General features: G+C 41.5%; 1 protein-coding gene and 1 long non-coding RNA gene across 4 annotated transcripts in view; one reads left to right on the top strand and one right to left on the bottom strand.

Moving 5' to 3' along the window:
- Positions 1-27051, bottom strand: part of LOC141161483 (uncharacterized) — a 126482-nt gene that overhangs the window by 59243 nt on the left and 40188 nt on the right. The gene's annotated exons all lie outside the window — the stretch shown is intronic.
- Positions 14573-27051, top strand: part of COL3A1 (collagen type III alpha 1 chain) — a 132763-nt gene continuing 120284 nt past the window's right edge. For both annotated transcript variants that reach the window (XM_073646298.1, XM_073646297.1), the window contains exons 1-2: positions 14573-14804; positions 26756-26955. In XM_073646298.1, the coding sequence (XP_073502399.1) occupies positions 14720-14804; positions 26756-26955 (285 nt within the window). In that variant the 5' untranslated portion in view covers positions 14573-14719. The remainder of the gene's footprint in view (positions 14805-26755; positions 26956-27051) is intronic.

The following is a 27051-nucleotide window of genomic DNA, read 5'->3' as shown; positions in this document are numbered from 1 at the left end:
TGGCTACCACAGCATCTTGCAGCGGCATGCTATTCCATCCGGTTTGCGTTTAGCTGGACCATCATTTATTTTTCAACAGGACAATGACCCCAAACTCACCTCCAGGCTGTGTAAGGGCTATTTGATCAAGGAGGAGAGTTATGGGGTGCTACTCCAGATGACCTGGCCTCCACAGTCACCAGACCTGAACCCAATCGAGATGGTTTGGGGTGAGCTGGACAGCAGAGTGAAGGCAAAAGGGCCAACAAGTGCTAAGCATCTCTGGGAACTCCTTCAAGATTGTTGGAAGACCATTTCCGGTGACTACCTCTTGAAGCTCATCAAGAGAATGCCAAGAGTGTGCAAAGCAGTCATGAAAGCAAAAGGTAGCTACTTTGAAGAACCTAGAATATAAGACATATTTTCAGTTGTTTCACACTTTTTTGTTAAGTATATAATTCCACATGTGTTAATTCATAGTTTTCATGCCTTCAGTTTGAATGTACAATTTTTATTGTCAAGAAAATACAGAAAAATCTTTAAATGAAAAGGTGTGTCCAAACTTTTGGTCTGTACTGTATGTTGATATACCATTTTTTTCCACCACCAGCGATTTATTATGGTTGAACTTTGTCTGTACCCTGTGAACAGCCTTATAACACGGACATGTTTTCATTCATTGTTTTGTACATATGTATATATATTGTTTTCTATTTGTTGTACTTATTGTATATTTTTGGACATATTTTCTTACAGCGACATTGTGCTCAAGGCCACAGTGTTGGCCAAAACGTCCACTAGTTGCCTCAAGCATCACCCTTTAAATAGAGTTTCACCTAAAGCATACCATACCTCTCTACAGTAACATAAGCTATCAGTTGTCTTTGGATAGGATGTGACGATGATGGCTCACTAGCGCTTTCACTAACATTACCACCTACCCGACATATACCTTGAACACCAAGCATATTCCCCCTTCCACTATGACCTCTCTTTTTCCCACTCATGTTGCTCAGATACTGTGGTAGAAGCACGCTATCAGCAAAAAAAAATTCGATTTTTTTTTTTTTTTTTTTTTAACTCTACACCAGTTCTGCACACATCTGAATGTCAGCAGCACTAAATGACAAGGTGAGACATGGCTTGCTTTATCACGTTACTAACAGAAGAAAGTATTGTTTAGTGTGGATAACGCTTGTATAAAATAGCAGATATCCTACATAGGGATGAGCGAGTAGTGAAATAATCGGACTCACTATACCCTTAACGAGTAAGTCCCAATATTCGGGTACTCGTTACGCGTAGCGAGTCCAATGTAAGTCAATGGGAAAAGCGAGTAAGCCGAGTAATTGTCTGCTGGAGCCTATAAAGCGGTCTGGGGGCTGAGGAAAAGGCTGAAATGGGTGCATGATTGTTTAAAAGCCAGCGGTAAAAAGCCGCCGGCTTTTAAACAATCACTCAGCCCCATACTCGCTTCCCCGCAGCCTCCCATCCCGATCCTCCGCTCCCCCGCCACCTCCCATCCCGATCCTAAGTTAGGACCGGGCGGGGAGCGCAGCACCAGGGAGTGGGGAGCGAAGGACCCGGGCGGGGAAGCCGGCAGTGAAAAGACTTCACCGCTGGCTTTCCCGTTCTGTGCTGCGCTCCCCGCTCCCTAATGTACGCTCCCTGGTGCTTCGCTCCCCGCCTGATCCTAACTTAGGGTCGGGATGGGAGGCGGCGGGGGAGCGGGGAGCGTAGCACCGAACGAGAAAGTCGGCGGTGAAGTCTTTTCGCTGCCGGCTTTCCCGCCGATTATTTCAAATGAACAGCTGAGGTATCAGCTGATGCTGATCAGCTGTTCATTTGAAGTAGCCGCGGTGCCCTCAGAGGGTTCATGTTAGTTCATGCTTGACAGCATGAAATCACATGAACTTTCCCACGGCCGCACAGCTCAGCTACATCTCTGGTAGAGAATCTCTACCAGAAATGTAGCTGAGCTAAAGAAGAAGACTCCACTGGACTACGTCGGACGGAAGATTATTTTTTTTAATAAAGATGGAGATTCTAAGTGTTTTTTTCTTTTTTTTCTGTGTTGTGTTTTTTTTAATACTTCGCTAGAAATTCATGGCGGTCATGTCTAATATTGGTATGACCCCATGAATTTCGGGCTTAGAGCCAACTGATAATACAAAGCTGGCCCAAACCCCTTTATTACCCAGTGAGCCACCGCACCAGGGCCCTGGATGAGTTGAGCACAGCGCCAGAAGATGGCGCTTCTATGAACGTGCCATTTTCTGGGGTGGCTGCGGACTGCAATTTGTAGCGGGGTGGGTGGGGGGCCCAGAAAACTTTGGACTCCCTGCACTGCGGATTCCATCTCCCAGCTGCCTAGTTGTACCTGGCTGGACAAAAGAATAGGGCGAAGCCCCACATATTTTTTTTTTAATTATTTCATGAAATACATGAAATAATAAAAAATAAAAAGGGCTTCCCTATATTGTTGTATCTGGCCAGGTACAAATAGGCAGCTGGGGGTTGGGGGCAGCCCGTTCCTGGATGCTGTAGCTGGCTGGTATACAAAAATATGGCGAAGCCCACGTCAAAAATTTTTGGAAAAATTAATTAAAAAATAAAAAAATAAATAATAATTTAGGGACTGCATCTTTATTAACCCATCAAGTGGAGGGGTTAATAAAGATGCAGTCCCTAAATGTGTTTTTTTTTTTAATTTTAAAGAATTTTTCACCAAAAATTTGACGTGACCTTCACCATATTTTTGTGTCCAGCCAGTTACAGCAGGCAGGAACTGGCTGCACCCAACCCCCAGATGCCTATTTGTACCTGGCTGGAAACAAAAATACGGGGAAGCCCTTTTTTTAATTATTTCATGAATTTTCTAAAATAATTTTAAAAAATTTGACATGGGGCTTTGCCCTATTTTTGTGTCCAGCCAGGTACAACTAAGCAGCTGGGGGCTGGAATCTGCAGCGCAGGGAGGCCCAAGCTTTCTGCCCCCCCCCTGCTGCGAATTGCAGTCCGCAGCCACCCAAGAAAATGGCGCATTCATAGAAGCTCCATCTTCTGGCGCTGTACCCAACTCATCCAGGGCCCTGGTGCGGTGGCTCACTGGGTAATAAAGGGGTTAGGGCCAGCTTTGTACTATCAGCTGGCCCTAAGCCCGAAATTCTTGGGGTCACGCCAATATTAGACATGACCGCCATGAATTTCTAAGTAAAATATTTTTAAAAAACACAACACAGAGAAATAATTTTTTTATTAGAAATAAAAAAAAAATAAAAACATTAGAGACTCCATCTTTATTAAAAAAATTATCTTCTGTCCAACGTAGTCCAATGGAGTCTTCTTCTTTAGCTCAGCTACATCTCTGGTAGAGATTCTCTACCAGAGATGTAGCTGTGCTGTGCGGCAGTGGGAAAGTTGATGTGAGTTCATGAAGTCAAGCATGAACTCACATAAATCCTCTGAGGGCACCGCGGCTACTTCAAATGAACAGCTGATCAGCATCAGCTGATACCTCGGCTGTTAATTTGAAGTAAAAGGCGGGAAAGCCGGCAGTGAAAAGACTTCACCGTCGGCTTTCCCATTCGGTGCTGCGCTCCCCGCTCCCTGATGTATGCTCCCCGCTGCCTCCCATCCCGATCCTAAGTTAGGACCGGGCGGGGAGCGAAGCACCAGGGAGCTGGGAGCGTACATCAGGGAGCGGGGAGTGCAGCACCGAAAGGAAAAGCCGGCGGTGAAGTCTTTTCACTGCCGGCTTCCCTGCCCGGGTCCTTCGCTCCCCGCTCACTGGTGCTGCGTTCCCCGCCCAGTCCTAACTTAGGATCGGGATGGGAGGCGGCGGGGGCAGCGTAGGATAGGGATGGGAGGCTGCGGGGAAGCGAGTATGGGGCTGAGTGATTGTTTAAAAGCCGGCGGCTTTTTATTGCCGTGTTTTAAACAATCATGCACCCATTTCAGCCTTTTCCTCAGCCCCCAGACCGCTTTATAGGCTCCAGCAGACAATTACTTGGCTTACTCACATTTCCCATTGATTTACATTGTACTCGTTACTCCTAGTGAGTAATCACAAGGAAACTCGGGGAGTGACGAGTAGTTCCATACTATTCGGCGAGTACCGCATAGTAAAGAGTATACTCGCTCATCCCTAATCCTACAAACTATTTCAAACTGAGATGTCCCCAGCAGTATAACGTTACTAACAGAAGAAAATGTTTTTACTGTGGATGACGCTTGTATAACATAGGAGATATACTCCAAACTATTTTTAACTGAGATGTCCCCTGCTGTATAACATTAGTAACAGAAGAAAGTATTTTTTTTACTGTGGATGAGGCCTGTATAACATAGGAGATATGCTCCAAACTATTCAAACTGAGATGTCCCCTGCTGTATCACATTAGTGACAGAAAAATGTATTTGTTTTACTATGGATGATGCCTGTATAGCATAGAATATATGCTCCAAGATATTTCAAACTCAGATCTAGCCTGCTGTATCACATTAGTCACAGAAAAAAATAGATTTTTTTACTCTGCATAAGCTCTGCATACAACTGAATTTCACCTCCTCAAAATGAAAAGGTGACATATGACGTACTGTATCACGTTTGTCACAGAAAAAATATATTTTTTTACTCTTGTTAGCAACAGGAAAAAAATAGTTTGTGCACTCAGTCTACACACAGCTTAATTTCACTGCCACAAAAGAACTAGGTGGCTCATGGCAGACTGTATCACGTTTGTCACAGAAATTTTTTTTTTTTTTTACTCTGGTTAGCAACAGAAAAAAATCGATTTTATTACTCTGAAAACAGCTGAATTTCAATGCCACACAAGGACTAGGTGGCATATTGCAGACTGTAACATGTTTGTCACAGCAAAAAATATTTTTTTAACTCTGGTTAGCAACAGAAAAAATAGATTCTTTTTTAAGAATTTCACCCCCACAAAATGACAAGGTGGGCTACTATAGCTTGCGATTTCACATTTGCAAATAAAAAAAAATAGATTTTTGTACTCTGCACTCAGGAGCTCTGCATACAGCTGAATTTCAACCCCACAACATGACAAGGTGGGCTAGTAGGACTTGCTATATCATATTAGCAAGTGAAAAAAATAGATTTTTTAAGGGATAGTCGTGCATGGAGCACAATAGAAGCAGTGCACAACAGAGTTCTATGACATGACCCTGCTGTCTTTGTGTGGACCTCAGCATTGGCACAAGAAAAAAAAACTGCTGGAAGGTTGATTTCACAGACACACAGAACACTAGTTATCTAAACTATCTGACTTAGAAGCAATCGCCTATCTATCTAGCTAAAATCTCTCAGTATGCAGGAGCAGCGTTCAGCAGCAATGTCTGTGACCACTTATAAGCAGAAAATGGCACTCACACAAGATGTCCGCTCTTTATATAAAGAGGAAATGTGATTTCAGCAGCCAATGGCACAAGCCCTTATGTCCGGACAGTGTGGATGCTTCCTGCGCCCTGATTGGCTAGCCGCGATTTGCACACATAAAGTTAGGAAAAAAAAAATAGAAGCACGATTGTGACAGTACAGCCTATAATCTTTATAAACCAGTTGATTAGATTTGTTAATCCAAGAGAAATACACTATTATCTTTGTGTTTACTTTTAAATGTATGTGCAGTTTTTGTGGCTGGTCAAGAAGGTCATACTATTTGTATAAAACTGAATGTTGACTTGTCTTCGGTTGGAAACAATGATGCTTGCTACTATGCTAATGACATATTATACTAAGCTAGCTAGATGTTTATTTACAAGAGCCCCCTGCTATACCAACTATGTAAATAGATTAGCTCAAACAATGAGACCTGAGCCCTGTGAGTAATGCCCACACTAACCCCTTACCTGTAAATGTGTACTTGCAAGGACAACTGTAACTATTTTAAGGGACATGTGCTTCTGTAGCACTTGGACTTGAAACATAAATTGGAAAGAGATTTTACAAGGAGAATCAAAGATCTGACTCTCTGAGACCATCAGCTTGGTAGGATGGCTTTCCCAAAGAGACACAGATTTGGATTCTTCATGATTATAGCCTAGGGGTATATAACCCTGACTCAAAAGATACGGATTTGCTCCATTGACCATCATAGAGCCTATGGATACCGTTTGGGGAGACCAGGTTGGGACGATGAAGTCACCTGGCCCCATGGATATGTTGTTTGGGGTTGCCAGGTGGAACCATCTGGTCACCTGGAACCCATGGAGACATTCGGAGAAGCCAGATTGGGACCAGCCGGTCATCTGGCCCCATGCAAACTCTCAGAGAGGCCAGGGTGGGACCCATGGGTCTCCTGGCCTTGTACCTCGATGGACTGCTAGCTTGCTAAGCTTGCCGCTACCTTCTCTCTATGGGGGCCTGCCAGAAACGGGGGGCCACTGGTTGAGGTAGTTGGCCCTGGAAGTCTCAAAGTCGCAGTTGTATCGCAGGCGGGCCAGTGGAAGGGTGAGGACTGTGTAATGTTGTACCATCTCAGGCATTTGCTGGGACTGTTCTATGTGTTTATTGCTTGGTTTGTGGTTCAATAAAGTTTCACCACACTGTTTTACCCTCACCCTGTGTCATCTGAGTAGTATTAGGCCCACGGAAGACCCCGAGTCTTCACAACAGCGCTGCTCTCAGCTTCTGTCAGCTCTCCCTCAGCCCCTCCCCTCATCAAACATGTCCCCCCACTCATCATACACAAGCAGTATGCTAGCCAAAGTGTTAAAAAAACTTTAGTTACACCGCAATAATTTTCCCGCACTTTTTCACAGAATGTTCCCGATTTTTGCAGATTTTAAGAAAAAATGCTTGTGTTTCAGATCATGAATCCGAATGTGCCATATTTGCGCTGAACTGAACATTTACGATCGGTTTTCAAACATATTCGCTCATCACTAGTTGTGGACTGTGGAAGAGATGTATGTGACCAGAAGGAACACTCATTTCCATCAGATGATACTGACATTTGACCACTAGAAATACAACAAGATGGGACAAAGAATGTACTTGACTTGGTCTATGAATACATTTTTGGCTGATTCTTTTGTGAATTTCTCTACAGATAGCCATAAACAGCTTGAATCTGTCAATGAATGCATGGAAAGAAGCAATCATGTTGTGGACTGTGGAAGAGATGTATGGGACCAGAAATAACACTCATTTATATCAGATAATACTCATATGAGACAAAAAGATACAGACCAAGATGGCAAAAAGCAAGAATTTGACTTGAATGAAACTAAAGCTGTTGACGTGGCTAGTGAAGACTATGTGGATAGTAAAGATCTTATCATCATTGCTGTATTAAGAAATTGAAGAAACAACACAAAACAACGATGGGACGGAGAAGGCCGCATTCAATGTAACTTGTGAAGAGCAGAGAGTAAGAGCAGTTCAGTTAAAGAGAGTTAATAAGACAAAACTACTGCACTCCTGGAAATAGTTGATGCACAGGTAGGGTCCAAAGCCAGTTCAATATAACGAAGAACTTGGCACTCAAATGACTCACATAATCTTGAAAATGTAATGATGAGAAGGTACAAACGTTTCGGTTAAATATGACCTTCATCAGTGTACTAGATATTAGAAATAATATATTAATGATAAGGTACATGGTCGATATTAAATATAAAACAGCAGTCAACAGAAAATACAACATTTTTATATATATTATAAAAATGCTGGGAATACAGACCAACATTCAAATGGGAGGGTAAGGATAAAAGGTAATAGTATTGAAATGTACCGAAATATTAGATAGAGGGCGTATGTAGGAAGAATAGTATCCAGCCTCAGTAGTAACTGTGAATGCCAAAAGTACAAATGAGTAGGTTAATAAAGAAATACTAAATGTTCAGGACAGAAGAGTAAGAGAGACATACCCATGAACTGATTCACCTAATAAAATTATTCAGAAATTAAGCACAAAACTGATATTAAAATTATGAAACTTTATTGGATTTTTCATGATAAAAAACACACCATAAAAAACACACCTTAAAAAAATATTAGTGAAAAGAAAAATTGTGCAATAAAACCATTTAGTTATCACCCATGGAGGGGAATGAGTGTGCCACAATTTATTTAGAACGCTGGGCTATACACACAATTACTATCATTCATAATATACAATATAATGTTCAATAGGTATCAGAGCCCATTAAGGTGCATAAATGCATGGAAGTGTATCAGAGGTTAGGCTAAGCTGATCAATCATAAATATTGAAACCGATTAAAGTGCAGATATGCATAGGAGTTCCTCAGAGATTTATTCACACAAAAACTCCCGTCAGTTGCTGCCCAAATCTCCCATCTAGGTCATGCAACAAACTAAAGTGCATGTGTGCATGAGCTTGTAATAAAGAGCTACTATACCCATTGCCTATAAGCACATATATGGGATCCAGACTTGAAAATAAAGCATGTCTCTTATTAAGCCCACTAGATGAAGGCCCGATGCTATCTCATCGGGAGGACGGTAATGTTGCGATGGGGGCAGGCTTTGCAGAGTTGAGAATCTCTCCCCCCCATGTGCTCACCCACCTATCAACTCTCTTTCCCCCATGTGCTGACTTCTCCCATCTGTGCTCTCTTCTTTGACCTGTCTACCCCATGTGCTAACCCCCTTGTCTGCTGTCTCTCTCCTTCCTGTGCTGTGTTCTCCCCTCATGTGCTGTCCCGTTTAAGCTGTCTCCCCCCTGTGTTCTGTCTCTCTCCCCCCTGTGCGCTTTCTCTCTCCTCCATCTGCTGTCTTCTCCTCTCATGTGATCTCTACTATGACCTGTGTACCCCATGTGCTCTCCCCCTTGTCTGCTCTCTCTCTCTCTACCCCTGTGTTGTCTTCTTCCCTCGTGTGTTCTCTCATTTGAGCTGTCTCCCCCCTGCGTGTCCTCTTTCCTATGTGCACTCACCCCTCCCCTTGTGTTAAAAAGAAAGCAAAGTAGGTAAAGGTAACATTTTATTAACATGGAATAATTTATGACAAAGGTGCTTTAATTTACATCGTGACCACATAAGGACAAAAAAGCACATTTTATTCTATAATCTATGTCTATCTATCCCTGTATCTATCTATTATATATGGATTTTATATTGATTTATCATCTGTCTCTATCATCTGTTATTTGTCTGTGTCTCAATCTATATTTAATGTATGTATGTATGTCATTTTCTATCTATCTCTCATCTATGTATGTCTCTATCATCGATGTATGTCATATGTATCTATCATCTATCTATGTATCTCATATCTATCTAGCTATCTATTTATCTATCTATGTATGTTTATATCTATCTATCTCTATGGACCACACCCTGAGGTGGAGATATGGTGAACAGCCGTCCCGCCCATCACTTTAGCTGTTCACAAAAAACCCAGCTCTGTTAAAGTTAATTTAAGTCTCTCAGCATCTGTGACACTGGAGCATTAAATCCGGGTTCATATCACCAAGTTTTCCAAACTGGATGACACATCTCCATGTGATCACCTTACAATATTAAATATCTGTCTATAGATCACACAATCTATCTATATCGATCTCATAGCTATGAAACATCTATCTATGTGTATATGCATCTATCTATCCACCTATCTATGTCTATGTCATATGTACAGTACAGACCAAAAGTTTGGACACACCTTCTCATTTAAAGATTTTTCTGTATTTTCATGACTATGAAAATTGTACATTCACACTGAAGGCATCAAAACTATGAATTAACACATGTGGAATTATATACTTAACAAAAAGTGTGAAGCAACTGAAAATATGTCTGATATTCTAGGTTCTTCAAAGTAGCCACCTTTTGCTTTGATGACTGCTTTGCACACTCTTAGCATTCTCTTGATGAGCTTCAAGAGGTAGTCACCGGAAATGGTTTTCACTTCACAGGTGTGCCCTGTCAGGTTTAATAAGTGGGATCTCTTGCCTTATAAATGAGGTTGGGACCATCAGTTGTGTTGTGCAGAAGTCAGGTGGATACACAGCTGATAGTCCTACTGAATAGACTGTTAGAATTTGTATTATGGCAAGAAAAATGCAGCTAAGTAAAGAAAAACGAGTGGCCATCATTACTTTAAGAAATGAAGGTCAGTCAGTCCGAAAAATTGGGCAAACTTTGAATAGTGTCCCCAAGTGCAGTTGCAAAAACCATCAAGCGCTACAAAGAAACTGGCTCACATGAGAACTGCCCCAGGAAAGGAAGACCAAGAGTCACCTCTGATTCTGAGGATAAGTTTATCCGAGTCACCAGCCTCAGAAATCGCAGGTTAACAGCAGCTCAGATTAGAGACCAGGTCAATGCCACACAGAGTTCTAGCAGCAGACACATCTCTACAACAACTGTTAAGAGGAGACTTTGTGCAGCAGGCCTTCATGGTAAAATAGCTGCTAGGAAACCACTGCTAAGGACAGGCAACAAGCAGAAGAGACTTGTTTGGGCTAAAGAACACAAGGAATGGACATTAGACCAGCGGAAATCTGGTCTGATGAGTCCAAGTTTGAGATCTTTGGTTCCAACCACTGTGCCTTTGTGCGACGCAGAAAAGGTGAACGGATGGACTCTACATGCTTGTTTCCCACCGTGAAGCATGGAGGAGGAGGTGTGATGGTGTGGGGGTGCTTTGCTGGTGAAACTGTTGGGGATTTATTTAAAATTGAAGGCATACTGAACCAGCATGGCTACCATAGCATCTTGCAGCAGCATGCTATTCCATCTGGTTTGCGTTTAGTTGGACCATCATTTATTTTTCAACAGGACAATGACCCCAAACACACCTCCAGGCTGTGTAAGAGCTATTTGACCAAGTAGTCTTTTAAAAAATGTTCCTTAAACTCATTCCACAACTCTAGGGGATTAGTAGGTGGGCCGAAAACACAGATGTAAGCAAACATCTCCCAAAGCTGTGTAGGCATGTTCAGAACGGTGGCATCTATTATAGTATTTTTCCAGACACTGTCATTTATTAATAATCCTAGTGGTAATGCAGCATCTTTAAATGTTTGATGTGTAACACCATTTACGGATTTAATGCTCTCAAAACTTGTTGGGCCTTTTACATGCAATAATAACAAACGTAAATAATATCGTTCTTGGTCATTCACACTAACTGTATACATTCTTCCAATTACTTTTTCGCATCGTCGCTTTCTGGGTTCCCATGTGCCTTGTTTCCAAACATAGTGCTCAGGAATTTCTCGGTAGTAATATTGATGTGCATTTAGGTCGATCTTATTAAGGTTGAAGTACGCCATTAGTGTGGAATTATTATGGAGCTTTTGTTGAATGTTATCAATGGGATCGTCATGAAAATATAGTGGCTGAGAGATACGCAGGTGTACCGCTATGCGAATGATGGCATGAGATTGTTTATGCACTGGAAAAGCAAATATTCTCAATGCAGCTTCTTGCGCACTGACGTATCTCAAATCAACAAATTGTCTTGTTTCATCATGTTTGATGTCTCTTTGAGCTATTTCAATATTAGCCTTGTCGTGTCCTTTGTATACATATCCAATCAAATATTTTACACTTTGGATGGAAGCACAGATTTCCACATTAATGTGGCAGTTGTATTTTTTGAGCAAATAAGGGTTATATGGAACAACCCATGAATTATCAACAGTCTTTGAATGATGGTCGTATGTTCTCCCAATGTTTCTTCGGTAACTTGGATAGCTGTCCTTTTCTTTGGTATATTCTTGGTATTTTTGGGGGAAACCTTTGGAACACTTCCCATTATCCATACAGGGAGAGTTAGGATTGGCTTCTCCACAGGGACCATGAATCATGTTCTTAATAACAATGTTGTGGAGCTGAGGGTATTTTGTTTCATCTGGAATTTCTGCCCATACTATGTTGTCCATGTCCTCTTCAGTTCATATTTTTGAATTGCTTTCAAGGATTATTAAAATATGTGCATGTGGCAGACCGCGCTTTTGAAACTCGAAGGCATGGACGGCTGCGGTGACCTCTCCAAATAAGCCATTGTTGATGTCTTCTAATAGGGAATCAAGTTTAATTTTAAAAACACATGCCACCAAGTCTGGCCTATGTTCCACACGTTGCCACAGTTCTAAATTTTGTGCAATCTCAGTCCACTTGGGATTGCATGTCATGGTGACATGGTGACAAACAGATCTGGTCGACCATACTTTGTTACTGCACACATAGCATCCTGGTAGCGCTGTTGCATGTTCTTGGACTGCCTTCAAAAGATGATTACTGTCTTTCCAATTGGGGTGCCCTTTTCAATAGCTTTTTTTAGTAAATGTTCTTGTAGGAGGCAGTAATCTTCCACTTTTAAATCTTTCTGGTGCATTCTAATGTAATGTAGATGATTTGCCTCGATTTTGACATATGCATCGACCAAATATTGCTGTGTGAGTATGCCACTATGAATAGTGGATTAAATCCCTTCCTGACCGATAATCCAAAGCTATAGTACTGAAGTTGAGTTATTCTTTGGGCACTATTTCTCTGTTGTTTTAGACCGTCATGCCAACCTTGGTCTCCATATGGGAAAAAGATAGGATACAGCAGAGCATCCAAATTGCTATGGAGAACGCTGATGCATTGTGTTTTTGTAGCCAGAGGGTTGCGTGGATCAGGTTTTAAATGACTTAATATGTCTCTATTGAAGGGAGGCTCACCATCTTCATTGTGAAAGACAACTGCAACTTCACTCACTGTTGGGTTGTTGTATCGCCTTGGATCTTGAGTCCTATCTTTTTTAATAGCCATTGTGATGGTTGGCATGACAGTTAAATTTTAATGAGCTTTGAGCTGTTCTTGTTGTTCAACGTCGCATAGCATTTGATAGGCAGCAGCGAATGGATTGATAGCATTCAGTTGCTCAGCGATAATGTTCATCAATGTAGGATGACATTTTTCATTTTCTTTTTTTTCAGTCTGATTTCATTTGCATTAGCGGTATCCAGTATATAAAGTTGAGCAAATTTTGGTTGGTCTTCGTCTGTTGGATGTAGTGTGCCTGTTCGATGATAGATCTGTCGATGTATGCGAAAACGGTATGCAACACTACACACCATCTCCTCATGTCTCTCCTGAACATGGAGGGCAGGAGGCCAAAATCAATAAATGGAAATGTAAAGAGCTCCTTGAGGTGTCCAAGTGTAGGATCACTTGTCTCCTGGGAAACGATATCATGGGAGGAAGGATGATCAGGGTGAGGATTATGTGGTCCAGACTCTTGGCTAGTGAGACTAGACCGTGTGGAAGACAGGGTGGTGCTGCGAAACAGATTGGAAGTATTATCTGCAATCCAACTGACCATCTGTTTGCATTGTTCTAGCTTCAAGAGTGGTGTCCTGTGCACCCCTGCAAAGTGGGACAGGAAACAAGGACTCATAGATATGCGTGTTTGTTGTGCCACCATAGCAGGAACAGTTTCATCTGTCCCACAGCCTCGGCCTCTGCATGCATGTCCACTTCCCCGTCCTTTACCACACGCCTTGTGCATTTTCAATTATGTAACAGCGGTATTATTAGAGAATATAATCTAGTTAAATTGTCCCTGAAAGGACTTTTGGTTGTACATAGCAGGACTGTAACGCAATGAACCCTACCTAAATGCCATTAACAAACTATCCCAACTCCAGCAGCTAATCATACACTAATTGCAGCTAAGAGCAGCATTATAGAATAGAATCTATTAGAATTAGCCTTGAAAAGGACTGTTGGTTTAATGTTGCACCAGCAACATTGTTGTGTTATAATGCTATAACACACTGTCCCTTCTGCAGCAGAAACTTTCCCTACACTATTTCCGAGTTCAATGCGCCAAACATGGTGTCACCGGGTCTTATATAGACCTGATGATGCTATGTGGCCGGCCAACCACAGTAATGCCACTAGCTAACATCGTTACGGCATTAATGTGATTGTCAGGTAATCCCCGCATGTTTAGTGTCTGAAAATCAGTGGCGAAACATGTGGGGCGGGAAATCGAGCATGGTGCCCGAGTACCCGAAACTTGTTTGAGTACCGACCGTCTCGAGCACCTGGATACTCGGTTGAGTAACGAGAAGTGCCGAGCACACTCGCACATCACTGCAAAATAACTTTAAATATGGAACTTAATGAGATAATATTGATTGACTTTTATAAAGATAAAATAATGCTTGTGTCATGCTTTGACCTAATATAATGTTCACCACTTATTGATTGGATATTGCACACTGCATTGTTAGTTACATTTATTTGCAGTTCTATTTCTAATCATATAATTACTATATAACTGCTATTGATGCTTAATGTGTAGTATTACATTTGATAACATCTGTTCTCTCTAAATTTAGAAGATAATGAAAATTTGTAGCTATCCTCATTTGTACAAAGTACATTTCTCCAGATGTGTTTTTTCACTTTTCTTCCTGTTCCGTGGGGTCAAACACAGGTCCTTCCATGTTAACTCTGCATATTCACTTGGCATTACATTGCACTGCAAGCCCTATATGGGATCCCTCAGCACTGAAGGGGTTTCGTGATGGCAACACCTCTCAAGTTTCAGAAAGGGGGCTGGAATTTAGTGCAAGCCAAAGATTTCCCTATTTAAGAAGAGTACATCTAAAGATCTGTGGCTAAATTCTGTATACGGGCCCATCGCTGAAGGGGTGGGGAAACAATTGATGGTGCTAATTTAGAAGATTTTTTTGTATTTTTCCCCCTAGTCTGCACTAAGAGTCTCATGTCTAACATTTAGACATGATGAGCTTTGTGCAAATATCCTCTCTTTTCTGCATCATTGCAGTGACTGGCCTTTCTCTAATTCAGGCGCAACAGCAGGAAGGTGAGTAATTGTCACAACTTTGTATTCTTTCTTAACCTTAACTGGTGAAAAAAAACCTCTGTCTACATCCTATGAAAGAAAAGTAAGAAAAACGTATTAATAGCTGCAAATGCCATGAATGCATCAGGAGTCTTACACTGCACCCATGTCATGAGAATGATACTGATCTCCTTAGGTTAAGAGCAGCTCCTGAAGTTTCCTACAGTAACAGGTTGCAGAAGTCTCTCTGCAGATGGACTGTAATTCTTGTAATGCAGAAGTAATATGTCCCTAGCTGCAATGTAATCTGATCTGTATGCTGGAAAGGCAGTTAATACAGCACTGAATGAGACACTACTCCGCTGGAGCAAGGACCAGACATTTATAGATGTGATTCCAACATCTGTATGTCCATCTTATAATCAGAACTGATGCCTTCTCTAGATTTTGGAACATGTTCCAAATTATTTTAAAATTGATTTCAGACCTTAGAGGAAATTATCCCTGGTACACTTCATTTTATGAGGTTTATTAGCAAAGTCACTTTATTAATATTTCCTGTATGCTTCGGATGCTGGTATAACAGATAAATGTCATTACTGTGCTTATACGTAGTGAAGAAAATCACATTATCACTTGTAAGCAGCATAGTCTAATAGGATAATCTGGTGATGGTTTATCATCATATTGTCCCATTGAAGGAAGTTTTGTTTAATATAAATTGTGGTATAAGTACGTTTTTTACTACAAAGTTGCATTGTTCTATTTTTAAAGTGCTCCTGTCTACAACGTGAATATTGTGTTCCACATGATCATATGTTTGTCAGCGAATGTTATAAAGGGTGTTCTTTTCTTCTAATGAGATTGGTGAATCAAACCATTCTAACGCCTAAATAGATCACTTTCATGCAAAGCCAAGGTTATAGGATCAATGATGCTAAGGGAGTAAAGAATTTCAAGTAAGTGGAAATAGAAACTTACAAAAAATATTTCATCATATAACATAAATTAATTTAGCTAGTCTCAAATCCTTCCACCTCCTGCAGGAAGCAGCTGCAAATAAAGTGCTCATTGTTACACCCCAACCCTTTACTAATGTTCTGAGGAGCTCATGTTGAGCTGGAGAGACGTCTTCCACTTGTACAACCTGATAAGAGGACACATCACAAGATAAGACAGAGTAATCTATCATCCCACTGCAGAACTCCCCTGTACATTATGTGCTGTGCTGTGTTACCTATGTGCATGGTGCGCTATGCTACAGCAGCATGCACAGTAATGGATCTAAGTGTACCAGTTTCCATGCAGTCATGTGTAGCTGTAGGCTATGACTATTCTCCCTATGTTGTAACAGCTGGAACAGACTGAGTAAAAACATTCTGCCTGTCTGTAGTCTACTAAACCTGGCAATGTACAGTGTGATGATCTCATCAGTATTAACATATGACATGTTACTATAGAAAACAACAGGGTAATGACATTACTCTTTTTCCTTTGGGCTTGGCAATATGGATTACTGACTGCAAAAAAAGATCATGTAAAACATTTGTTCCACAAAAGCTATTTTTATTACCCCTCGTTACAAGACAAAGCATGGCCTCAGCCTTTATGATTATTCGTATTACAGCTTATAAGGCTCACAATCTGCTGACATTTTTGGAAAGAACATGAATTGCTTTACAAGGAAACAACGGTTCCAGATGTGGTGCTGCTGCCATCTAGTGGCCGTCTAGCATTGTAGAAAGCAGCCACACCCTTTTTATTCCAAGGATCTTATAGAAAGGCTTTCAAAAGTGAAATTATACAACAACAAAGTACAATGTTTTTCAGTTAATAAATATAAAATAACATATAATAAACACAAGTAATAGATGGGAGATATAGAATAGGCCTTCTACTATCTGGTGAACATTTAAAAGCACTCCTTCCTCCATAGTTTGGTTTAAATATTGTTTAATACCTGTTTGAGATTTCAGTGAAAACTGTAATTCAGAGCAGCAAAGAAGTAGCAATCCATTGTGCAAACATAGTGTCTGCTATTTTATAGAATAAAAACCGCCACTAATGATGAATATAATACAAGTTATAATAATGGCTATAATATAAATCAAGGAAGCGCCAATGAAAACATGTTTCGTTAACCCCAAATGTTGGTGCCTGTTGGTTGCTGATTATTGTGCTGTAAACAGAGAATTCTTATAAAAATAATAGTTTAGCATATAACTTTCTTTTGGGCAGGCAGACATGCAAGGGCATGCAAGGAAGCCGCTATCCGGGTTCATGTCTAGCTGTAATAGGTGCTTGTCTTATAGTTGGGTGCTTACTTGAGTGTTTATTATGGTACTTGTTACAAGGGTAAGCAATATGGTACTAAAAGTGGTAGCTAGTCCAAGAGAAAGGATACATGTAGCCCATATAATGCATAATGCGCTCTATATTAGCTATATTAGGCCACGGCCCCACTATCAGTATTTGGTCAGTATTTTTTCTCAGGAGTGGGAGCCAAAACCAGGTGAGGAACAATCAGAGAAAAGGTATAATAGAAACAAGTCACCAATTCTGCATTTATCACTCACTCCTGGTTTGGGCTCCCACTCCTGAGAAAAAATACTGACCGAATACTGACCAAATACTGATAGTGGGGCTGTGACCTAAAACATACATTTAAAAGTTGTCCGGGACCATGCTGCTCAGAAAGGTGGGTCCACAGCGGCTTCTCCCTGGAGAGACCTGTCACTCAATGGAAGTAGGTGAAGAGAGTCCGCCAGTCATCACAGTGCCATTGTTCCCGGCCAGCATTTAAATGTATGTTTCCCTCTGAAATGCCCCAGCATTTTATAGTAAAGCATAACTGGCTGAAATGGACGAGCCTGACTCTGGCTGGTAAATCGGGCAGTTCACACAGGAGATAGGCTTGGGGACCTCCATTCTTGTGATTATTATATGTCCTAGCAATCATACATGTATCACCCCTCCCATAGACAGGTGATATATGTTGTTTATGAGACAATTGCTTTAATGGGGACAGTTGTCTACCAATTATATGCATTACCCCCTATTCACAAGCCGTAGGGGAGATGACCAGTAAGGGATGGGGTCTCCTTTTAATAGAGGGTGCAATGTTTCCTACTGTTGAATATATGGCGGCCCCTACCCATAAGTATCCCGTCCTGACAAGGAATGCTATGAGAACAGTTTGTGGTAAAGTGCTGTCAACATGACTTGTGTCATTTCTTCCAGCTGAATAAGATTTCACTGCTGTAAGTACTGAAATGTACAACAGCTGTCAAAAACATGAGGAAATGGTGTCACTGGAAGGTTCTTATTTACAAGGTTTGCCAAGGTGACTCAGAGCATTTGTCAGATTAATCTCCCAGATATTCTGTAAATCATGAACACCCTAACACTTACAGTCTTTCTTCAGAGATTGGACTCATCTGCTGCCTCCTGGCACCATCTGAGACATCGTCTGGTTCATGTCAGCCGGACAATGGAAAACATGAGATAAGTCAGGCAGTAGACATTTCTTAGCTGTAATTTGGAGCATTGACTTTGGACTTGAAAATTTGGCGTGGTTTGCTGAAAGTGAATGCCTTACAGATTAGCTAAGAAACCATTTCCATTTTCCATAAGTCATGCCCTTGAATAATGTTTCTGTTACAAGTAAATCAAAAGTAATGTCCTATTTCCAAAAGCTGCCTTGTCTCTCTCTCCCGCACACATAGCATTGTTTAGGTCTGTGCAAATGAAATATGAGTACAGAATGGGATTGAAGTGATCTAACTTATCTCAAGATCTATGGTGTCAGAAATAGAGAATACAAGTTTCCTTCTCCTCGCACATTAAAGAGGTTGTCCACTACTATACAGAATGCCCCTGTCGATTTAAAAGATGAAAATAAGATTTTTTGTAATTGCCTTGTGTTGTGTTTATTGCCTGTGAGTGGCGCTATTGCGGACAGCTCACAGGCATCACGTGACTCTGGCTGCAGCTGGCTCTGACATCCGCTGATGTCATGTCAGGTTCCGGCTGCTGCCGGGGGTGACTTAGAGACGTGCTCCCCCCTGATTGATGGGCTGTGGGTGAGGTTTAAAGACGCATCACAGCCCAGCATCCACTGCGTGCTTTCCCAATGACGGCAGAGGAGAGGGAAAGTGCGCGGTGGATGCTGGGCTGTGATGCGCGGTGAAACCCACAGCCCATCAATCAGTGGGGAGCGCATCACTGGGTCACCCCCGGCTGCAGCCGGAACTTGACGTGACATGAACGGATGTCAGAGCCGGCTGCAGCCGGGAGTCACGTGATGCCTGTTGAGCGGTTCGCAATAGCGCCACTCACAGGCAACAAACACAACACAAGGTAATTATAAAAAATCTTATTTCCACCTTTTAAATCGACAGGGGCATTCTCTATAGTAGTGGACAACCTCTTTAATGTGTCCATTAGCTTTGTAGATATAATCACCAATCTTGGCAGTAAATAGACATTGGGTTGCTGTGTCACCCTCACATATGCGAACCAGGGTACTATTGTGGATCTTGTTCATATCTAATTTATTCTAAACTTCACTCTGCTACACTGACCTAAAATCAGTAGATGTGAAAATTAGTGGACTTTTATATCGGATAGACCCAGAAAATCAGTAAATGAGAACCATTAAAAACCATGTGACAAAGGTCAAAAAACAATCTGACACATAATCTTGATAATTGTATCCATGGTGCTTTTGAGAACAGGTCCTAAAGGTGCCCATATACCTTAGACAGTTGATGGCCAAACACTTATTTGGCTGCCAACTATCTCTCCCAACTCCCTCTTATATGGACAGAGCGGAGTACTAGACACGTCTCCACCAATCTCCAGAGAAGACAAAAGCATCTGAATTGTTCTGAATGTTGAATTAGTCAATCGACATTCCGGATCAAGATAAAAAACTGTCTCTTTAGAGCAAACTGGATAATGCATTATGGCTGAACATATACCTCATGCCTTGGTCCTTTCACATCCCTCAACTGGACTTGATGGACATGAGTCTTTTTTTGACCGTACTATTTATCTAGGTAACTATGGATCAGGCTTGTTAATTTAAACTGCGTGATTCTTCTCTCCCCTGATAAAATCTGTCAGGAGACAATCAGGGGCCACCATACATATTAGATTGTGGTCTGCTCTTGCTGAAACTGACTTGTATTTTTAACCTAACTCTTTATATTCGGGATGCTAAACCCAGACTCCACTAATCCTACAGAACTGCACATAAGGTAAAGTAAATCCATATGAAGTTGTTCCTTTTGTTAAGTAGAATTGTTGTTGGAGAGTCCAGGAATTAGAACCGGAATATGGACATGTGCAATATCCTCATCTGAATGAGGTTCAGGGAACACAATCTAGATTCCACAATTTTCTATGTCCACAGTTTTAGATTCACTCATACAGATTACTTGACAGTGGCTAAAAATCTTTATTATACTTTTACACACTGGCTAGAGTTCATCAATCAAGCTTGAAAAGCCTGTACAGGATTCTAAAATCATGTCAGCTCTCTTCCCGGAAAAGTGCCACAGCAATCTACAGCTTGGGTCTTATTTGGAGTGTTGAGCTGCAATACCAAACACATCCTGTGGGTAGGTGTGGTGCTATTTTTAGAAGAAAACCACCATATTTTTATTATCATCTACAACTTCCTTAATGAATTGTTACCATGTGTCCCCATATGTTTTAATACACAGGATATACAAGAAATATAGTTTAGCCGACATTGATCAGAACATTATAGACACTAGCCTTTCTCTCTTACAATCATAACTTAGAAAATGTTCACATTTTGGTGCGGAGCCATTAGAACAAAAAATGCAATTTTTTTGTTTTACTCCACTTTTGCTACTTTATTATAACAAAAATTAAGCAGCGCTTTACAGAAGGGGAATGGCCAATCATACCCCTGTTTACGAAAAATTTATGCCAGATTTTGATGTAAATTATAATGGAAATCTACATTAGTTCACAACTGGCATACAACTCAGTTTGTAGCACAAGGGCAGTCAAAAGATGTGGCAAATGACTTATTACTGTGTGTTCATCTTAATGAATTTGGGCTTCTATTTGTGAGTCTGTGAGAAGATGACCTCTTTAAAGGCTCTTCCAATACTATTTTTATTTTTTAGTATGGGCCTAAAAACTAACAGTCAGGTAGTTGCTAACTATCTGCCTGCTGTGTCGGGGATGATCTCTGCCGGCATAGTACAGTCACAGATCGCTCCTACCGGTGATTCAGCAGCTTTTGCTGACACCATGTCAACAGAGCAGCTTCTTCTCTTCCGCTCTGATCTGTTGATTGACTGCCGGCTTCCCGGGCCTAACTGCAAGGAGCCAACTGTTAATCAGCATGATGTTGGCAGTCACACCCTGTTGACAGAGCATCTTGGAAGAGGAAAAGCTGCTCTGTTGACATTAAGCAGCTGAATCGCCAGCAGGAGCGATCAATGAACACTGTGCCGACAATGGTTAGAACAGGCAGGTAGTTAGCAACTACCAGCCTGTTCATTTCTAAGCCCATAGTAAAAAAAAAAATTCTTGGATAAACCAATTAATGGCACTAGGAGCATATAAAATGTGTCACTATTATGTTCTTAAGATTGTTAATCATGTCTGTCCTGAGCAGGGCTGCCACTAAGAATTTCAGGGCCCTATACTATCAAAATTTCCAGGCCCCCTTGAGACTCCACCCAGGCTCCACCCCAGCTCCGCCTCCACCCCTCGAACCTACCACAGTCCCACCGCCCACTCTTGGAAAAATTCCACTTCTGCACCACGTCCTCACCAATCACACATTAACAGTTCCCATCGAACACCACATCACATACATAGCCAGCAGCTTTTGTTTTGCACCAAAGATTTCTTAAGCCGTCACCAGGACAAGGAGACTCTTCTGGCAGGGCCCTACTCTGCTGTAACCTATTAAACATTTCTTAAAATATCCAATACTCTTTTTTTAGGTGTTATATTTATTTTTCTTTAAGGGAATGTGACACATACATTTTTTAAACTAATTGTAACCAGATTGTGATTTTCTTTATTTATAGTCTGTATTTCTGATTGCAGATTCCATCAATCATTCCCTCCCCACCCCAACCAAAATGTATAAGCTCCTGGAGAATCCTGAGCACGGCCGCCTGATGTAATTCGGCATTTGGTTTTGCACCATCACTCAGGATCATCCAGTAGCTTATAAATTTTGGTTGTGGGTTGGTAGGGGGGAGGGAATGATTACATCATACAATCACGTACTGAAATGGTGGACAAATTAATACATACACTTAATTAGCTACTCACATAGCCAGTGGCACCACCGCGCCTGCCGCCTAATCAAGAAGAATCTAATGGTCATCTCAGCTTGCCCACCAGCAATACCTGCCCACCGCCGCCGCCTCAGCCTGCCCGCTGCCGCAGCCTGCGATCTCCGGATTAATAAATGTAAGCAAGGTATAATTATTACATGTATATTCACCGATTATATACTACTAAAAATATCTTTATTGGTATTCATTAAAAACCTATAAATTCCAGAATAAAACTACACCTCAAAACATGATAACTCAAAAAGTGATAATATAAAAAAAATTATCAAGTAGTCAAGAGTAAAGGGGGGAGCATTTAGCAACTACTCATCCCTACCTGTCTGCGGAGGTTGGCATCCTCTTGAAACAAAATTGGCGCCCTTGCTCCGCAGCCACTCACCAGAGTCCCCTCACCAGCTTCCCCTCAGCAGAATCCCCTCACCAGCCTCCCCTCATCAGCTTCCCCTCAGTAGCCTCCCTCTCAGCAGCATCCCCTCAGTAGCCTCCCTCTCAGCAGCATTCCCTCAGTAGCCTCCCTCTCAGTAGCCTCCCTCTCAGCAGCCTCCCCCTCACTATCACACTTCCCTGATTGCCCACCACCGTCCCCGCACTGCAACAGATTGAAGATGAGCGGGCACAGCCGCGCAGCCTGTCACAAGACCATGATGCACCCGGTACAGCACCCATTTCTGTCCGCTGGGTTCATCATGCGCTGAGCTCTTATCCCTAACAGGCCCGGTAAGCAGAAGCAAAAAAGGGTCACCTTCTGGTCACCGGGCCCCAAAAAGTACTGAGGGCAGTAATGCCCTGGTGGCAGCCCTGATCCTGAGATATTGTGGAGCAGGTTCTCCATTGTAAAATAGAAATTGTTAATGTAATCAAGTCTCACTGGCTGCGAGCTGTTTGTTGTCACCTAATACACTGCATAGCTATGTAACAGTAATGCTTCATCATATTGACACACCTACATAAGCTCTTACAAGGTAGATGTTGGCACACGCATATCTCTCATTCCAGCCTTAATGCTCCTACATACATTAGAGAGAAGGCAGCACTCCCCCGACTGATAATGTACAAGGAAAGAATGATCAGCACGTTAATTTTTTTCTAGATAAAGTGCCAAACAGAGGTGTCTGTGAGCAGATTCCTTCATGACTCCTGCACTCTCAGCTAAGCCAAGTGTGCATAAGTATGGCTGCATGATGAAAGTTATTCAAGATGCCCAATGCAGTGGAGATCTGGGGACTCTGCAGACTAATGAATCACAGTAACTGTCCTATATCTATGTGATCTTAGATAAACAGTAACCTCATATAGAGGCAACAATGTCTAAATAACCTGCAGTCTCCGGAGGTGATTGCTCTCAGGGTACTTGAAAAGTGGCTGAGAAGATTCTCCATGTTGTATTGTAACCTTGAGCAAGATTCTCACTTGGTACAGCAATCCTTTCATAGCTGCCATCTGAATCCCTGAAAAACAGGATTCAGACCTGTCCCTGATGGAGCCATTCAGTACAAACTTGACAAATCGAGTTCAAATGGACTCCATTTTCTCTCCGTCATGGTGGTTGTGAAGAATATTGGCGATATAATTCCATGTCAATCATTGCATCATATTTGTCAGGGGATTATAAAACTCCCTTCAGTGTGCAGTAGTAACACTACACCTAGCAGCTGGGGGGGGGGGAGTCAAGAGACTGTGAGTGACAAATATCACACCTTTAGTCAGCTCAACTCAGTACAAAGGACCTGCTGCCATGTGGTCCCTAGCCATGTGGTTTTCCTTTAGTTAGATAGATAGGAATTCCATATTTAATTATGGAAATACTTTATGTCCTAGCCATACATCAAATATATTTCTGAAATCCGCAGGATATAGGGATAGGCAATGTATCTAAAAAATTGGATGGTTGATCCATATGGGATCCGATTAATTTTGCACACCCATAGCCTCACATGGGTGAGCTTCATACAATGTATGGAAGAGAACAGTGTATACTGCATTTTTTTTTTGCATCCCTGTCCTTAGGTCCAGAATCAGCTGCACACACATCAGGGGACACCCAGTTCGTTATAACAAGTTAAACTTTACTGAACAGTTCAGATAAAACTATTTCAACAATGCAGGACTTTTCAAGCGCCTGTGAACATTGAGCTTGGACTTTCCCTATGCTTGATCCTCTTGTCAGCCCCAGGGATTTCTCATCCGGCCCCACAGTACTCCTGAGATCCGCTACGTTTCCCTCACACATTTCCTTGTTTGGCTTCCTCTGTATGGGAGGGAATAAGGCACACACTTCAGTGCCTAGTTTGGGCCATAGGCCTCAGTGGTTACAGGAATGTCAGCAGAAAATTCGGTGTGATCTCATGCTGTCAGAATGTTATGTGCTCCGTGTGCCTTCAGCCCACTCTCACCTAAACTTCACACAAACCTTCCACTAACTCAGATTGACTAAACCAGTAGATGATTCCTCTTTTTGCTTTACCTTACCCTCATGCTGGGCTGGTCCCAAACATTTAACTGTATCTAATCCTGCAGTCTGTTGCTAGGACAATCTAACCTTTTACCTACATTCCAGCACACAGCTTGCATTACTTTCCTACATTAACACTATGCTAACAATACTTATACACTAATAGGCCCACCACTGCCTAACTGCTCCAATATTCCTACTCCTGAGCTGAGTATACCAGATTATTTTAGGTATTACCAATACAGTACCCACATAGCAGCATCAGTACTTATAACACTCTATGCATTTTACATTATACCATAAAAACACAATACCACCCCATGTTAGTATTTACACTACAATTGTTGTCTTCAGGTTAAGGTATACGACAGTCTGTCACACCCTTGCAAACAGAACCTAAAGCGGGAAACACTTTTCATTTAGAACCAAAGGAGTGTGTTACAGTTTCAGGGATCAGCAAGCTTCAGCACCCCAGTTGTTGTAAAACTACAACTCCCAGCAATCCCTGACATCATACTGTTAGGCAGCTGTTGGCACATGATGGGAGTTATAGTTTCACAGCAGCTGGAGTACCAAACATGCACTACATTATAGGGAACCTGTCATGTCCCCCATGCAAAGAGGTACATGCAAAGAGGGATAACTAATCTGGGGAAAACTCCATTGACTAGTCAAAGGCCTAATTAGCATAAGAAAAACAGAGCAGATAAACCATTATAAGGGGCTGGTTACTGTAGTGTTGAGCCAGTATGTTCTATTAACCCTTTCGCCAAGTATGCTCGGGTCGAGCTCCGAGTATTTACAGCTGCTCGGTGATAAGGTTAAATGGCTCTCGTGTGCATGATTTGTGACTGTTTGACAGTTTTAATATATGTGAGGAATGTCTATTTCTTACACATTCCTCACATGTAATAAAGCTGACAAACAGTTGCAAATCATGCACACGGGAGCGATTTAACCTTATCACCGAGCAGCTGTAAATACTCGGAGCTCGGCCCAAGCATACTCGGACACAACATACTCGCTCAACACTACTGGTTAGGCATTGCTTTTAGTAATATATATGTGAATGCTGCTGGGTTGGAGTGCATGGGGGACATGATAGGTTCCCTTTAAACAATACTCCATTGAATCTGAGTCAACAGCTGTTTCTAGTATCACATTTTTCTTTCCAATTGCACTTTATAAATTACATAAAATACTGCCAATTTTTTCTGTGACTACATTTAACAATTTTCTAGAACTTACTTTGTATGGATACACTGAAAAAAATGTTTTATTATTATGTCATACTATTCTGGGTAAAAAATATCCCCATCTGCACAATGTGGATACACTAAATAAGTACAGATGAAAAAATCTCCATGTAAAATTATTCTGCTGCAGACAATCTGCCAAAAACAGCAAAAACTAAAAAGATGTCTCATATCTTGTTTCACTTCAGTTCACATCAGGTACACAGCTCATTAGAGCCAGATGTCAGGGACTAGTAACATGCTGTCAAGCAGTGCCATCTACTGGCCAAAACCATTAAATACAAGACAAAGGCCCAATTTATCTTGTACGTTTTTACTTCCAGACATTTTTCTTTTTTGTTTTGTCGACTCTGTTTTTTGCACCAAATTCTTCAAAATGGCACACGTGCTTCATGAATTTTGAGAAAAATGAAACAAGCTCTTTTCTGTTTTTGACAAGTTTTCGGACTGCTTACTGCAAAAGTTGAACGTTATGAAAAATGGTGCCAAAGTGGCACTCAAAAGCCCCATCTGGTAAAGAATATAGATGGGAAAAGTGAGGATTCAACCATAGGGGCATCCTGGGTGTAATCGAGGGTGTCAGTCCCACCTCACCCACAACAGATTTTGTGCAGTCGGCCACACCTTAGCACTGTGTCCAAAAATACTGGTACAGGTAATGATGAGTCATAGCATATCTATATAATAGGATGGTCAGACTTTCATAGGAGCCAACCAACACTCCTACCAATCATGTTACAGAATTGCACAAATCTTTGCTAATCCACCATTGTGAGTGTACTAATGCTAATAATAATAGTTTATGGTTGGGGCTTCTAGACAGTTAACTACAAGTATTGATGTGGAAAATGTAACTATTAGAAACATTTCACTGGACTGACATTTCTTATATTTTTTTCTTTGCAGTTGCAGGCTCAGAATGTTCCCATTCTGGACAATCGTATGCTGATCGGGACGTCTGGAAACCAGAACCATGCCAAATCTGTGTTTGTGACTCTGGAAGTGTGCTGTGCGATGAAATCATCTGTGATGACACCGAGATAGAATGTGAAAACCCAGAGATTCCATTTGGAGAATGTTGTCCAATCTGTCCAACGCCATCCACTGTATGTATATGTGGCCTGAAAGCCAGTGTTGACGCATTTGTTGTCAAATTTCTATTGATACCTGTTTTGGCATATAAATCTTTGCATGAAAACACA

Source organism: Phyllobates terribilis, unplaced genomic scaffold (assembly GCF_046119375.1).
Source record: "Phyllobates terribilis strain yellow unplaced genomic scaffold, ASM4611937v1 Scaffold_9__5_contigs__length_417890890, whole genome shotgun sequence".
In the NCBI taxonomy this organism is placed as follows: domain Eukaryota; kingdom Metazoa; phylum Chordata; class Amphibia; order Anura; family Dendrobatidae; genus Phyllobates; species Phyllobates terribilis.
The sequence above is the reverse complement of the archived record's forward strand: the minus strand, read 5'-3'. Positions and strand labels throughout refer to the sequence as shown.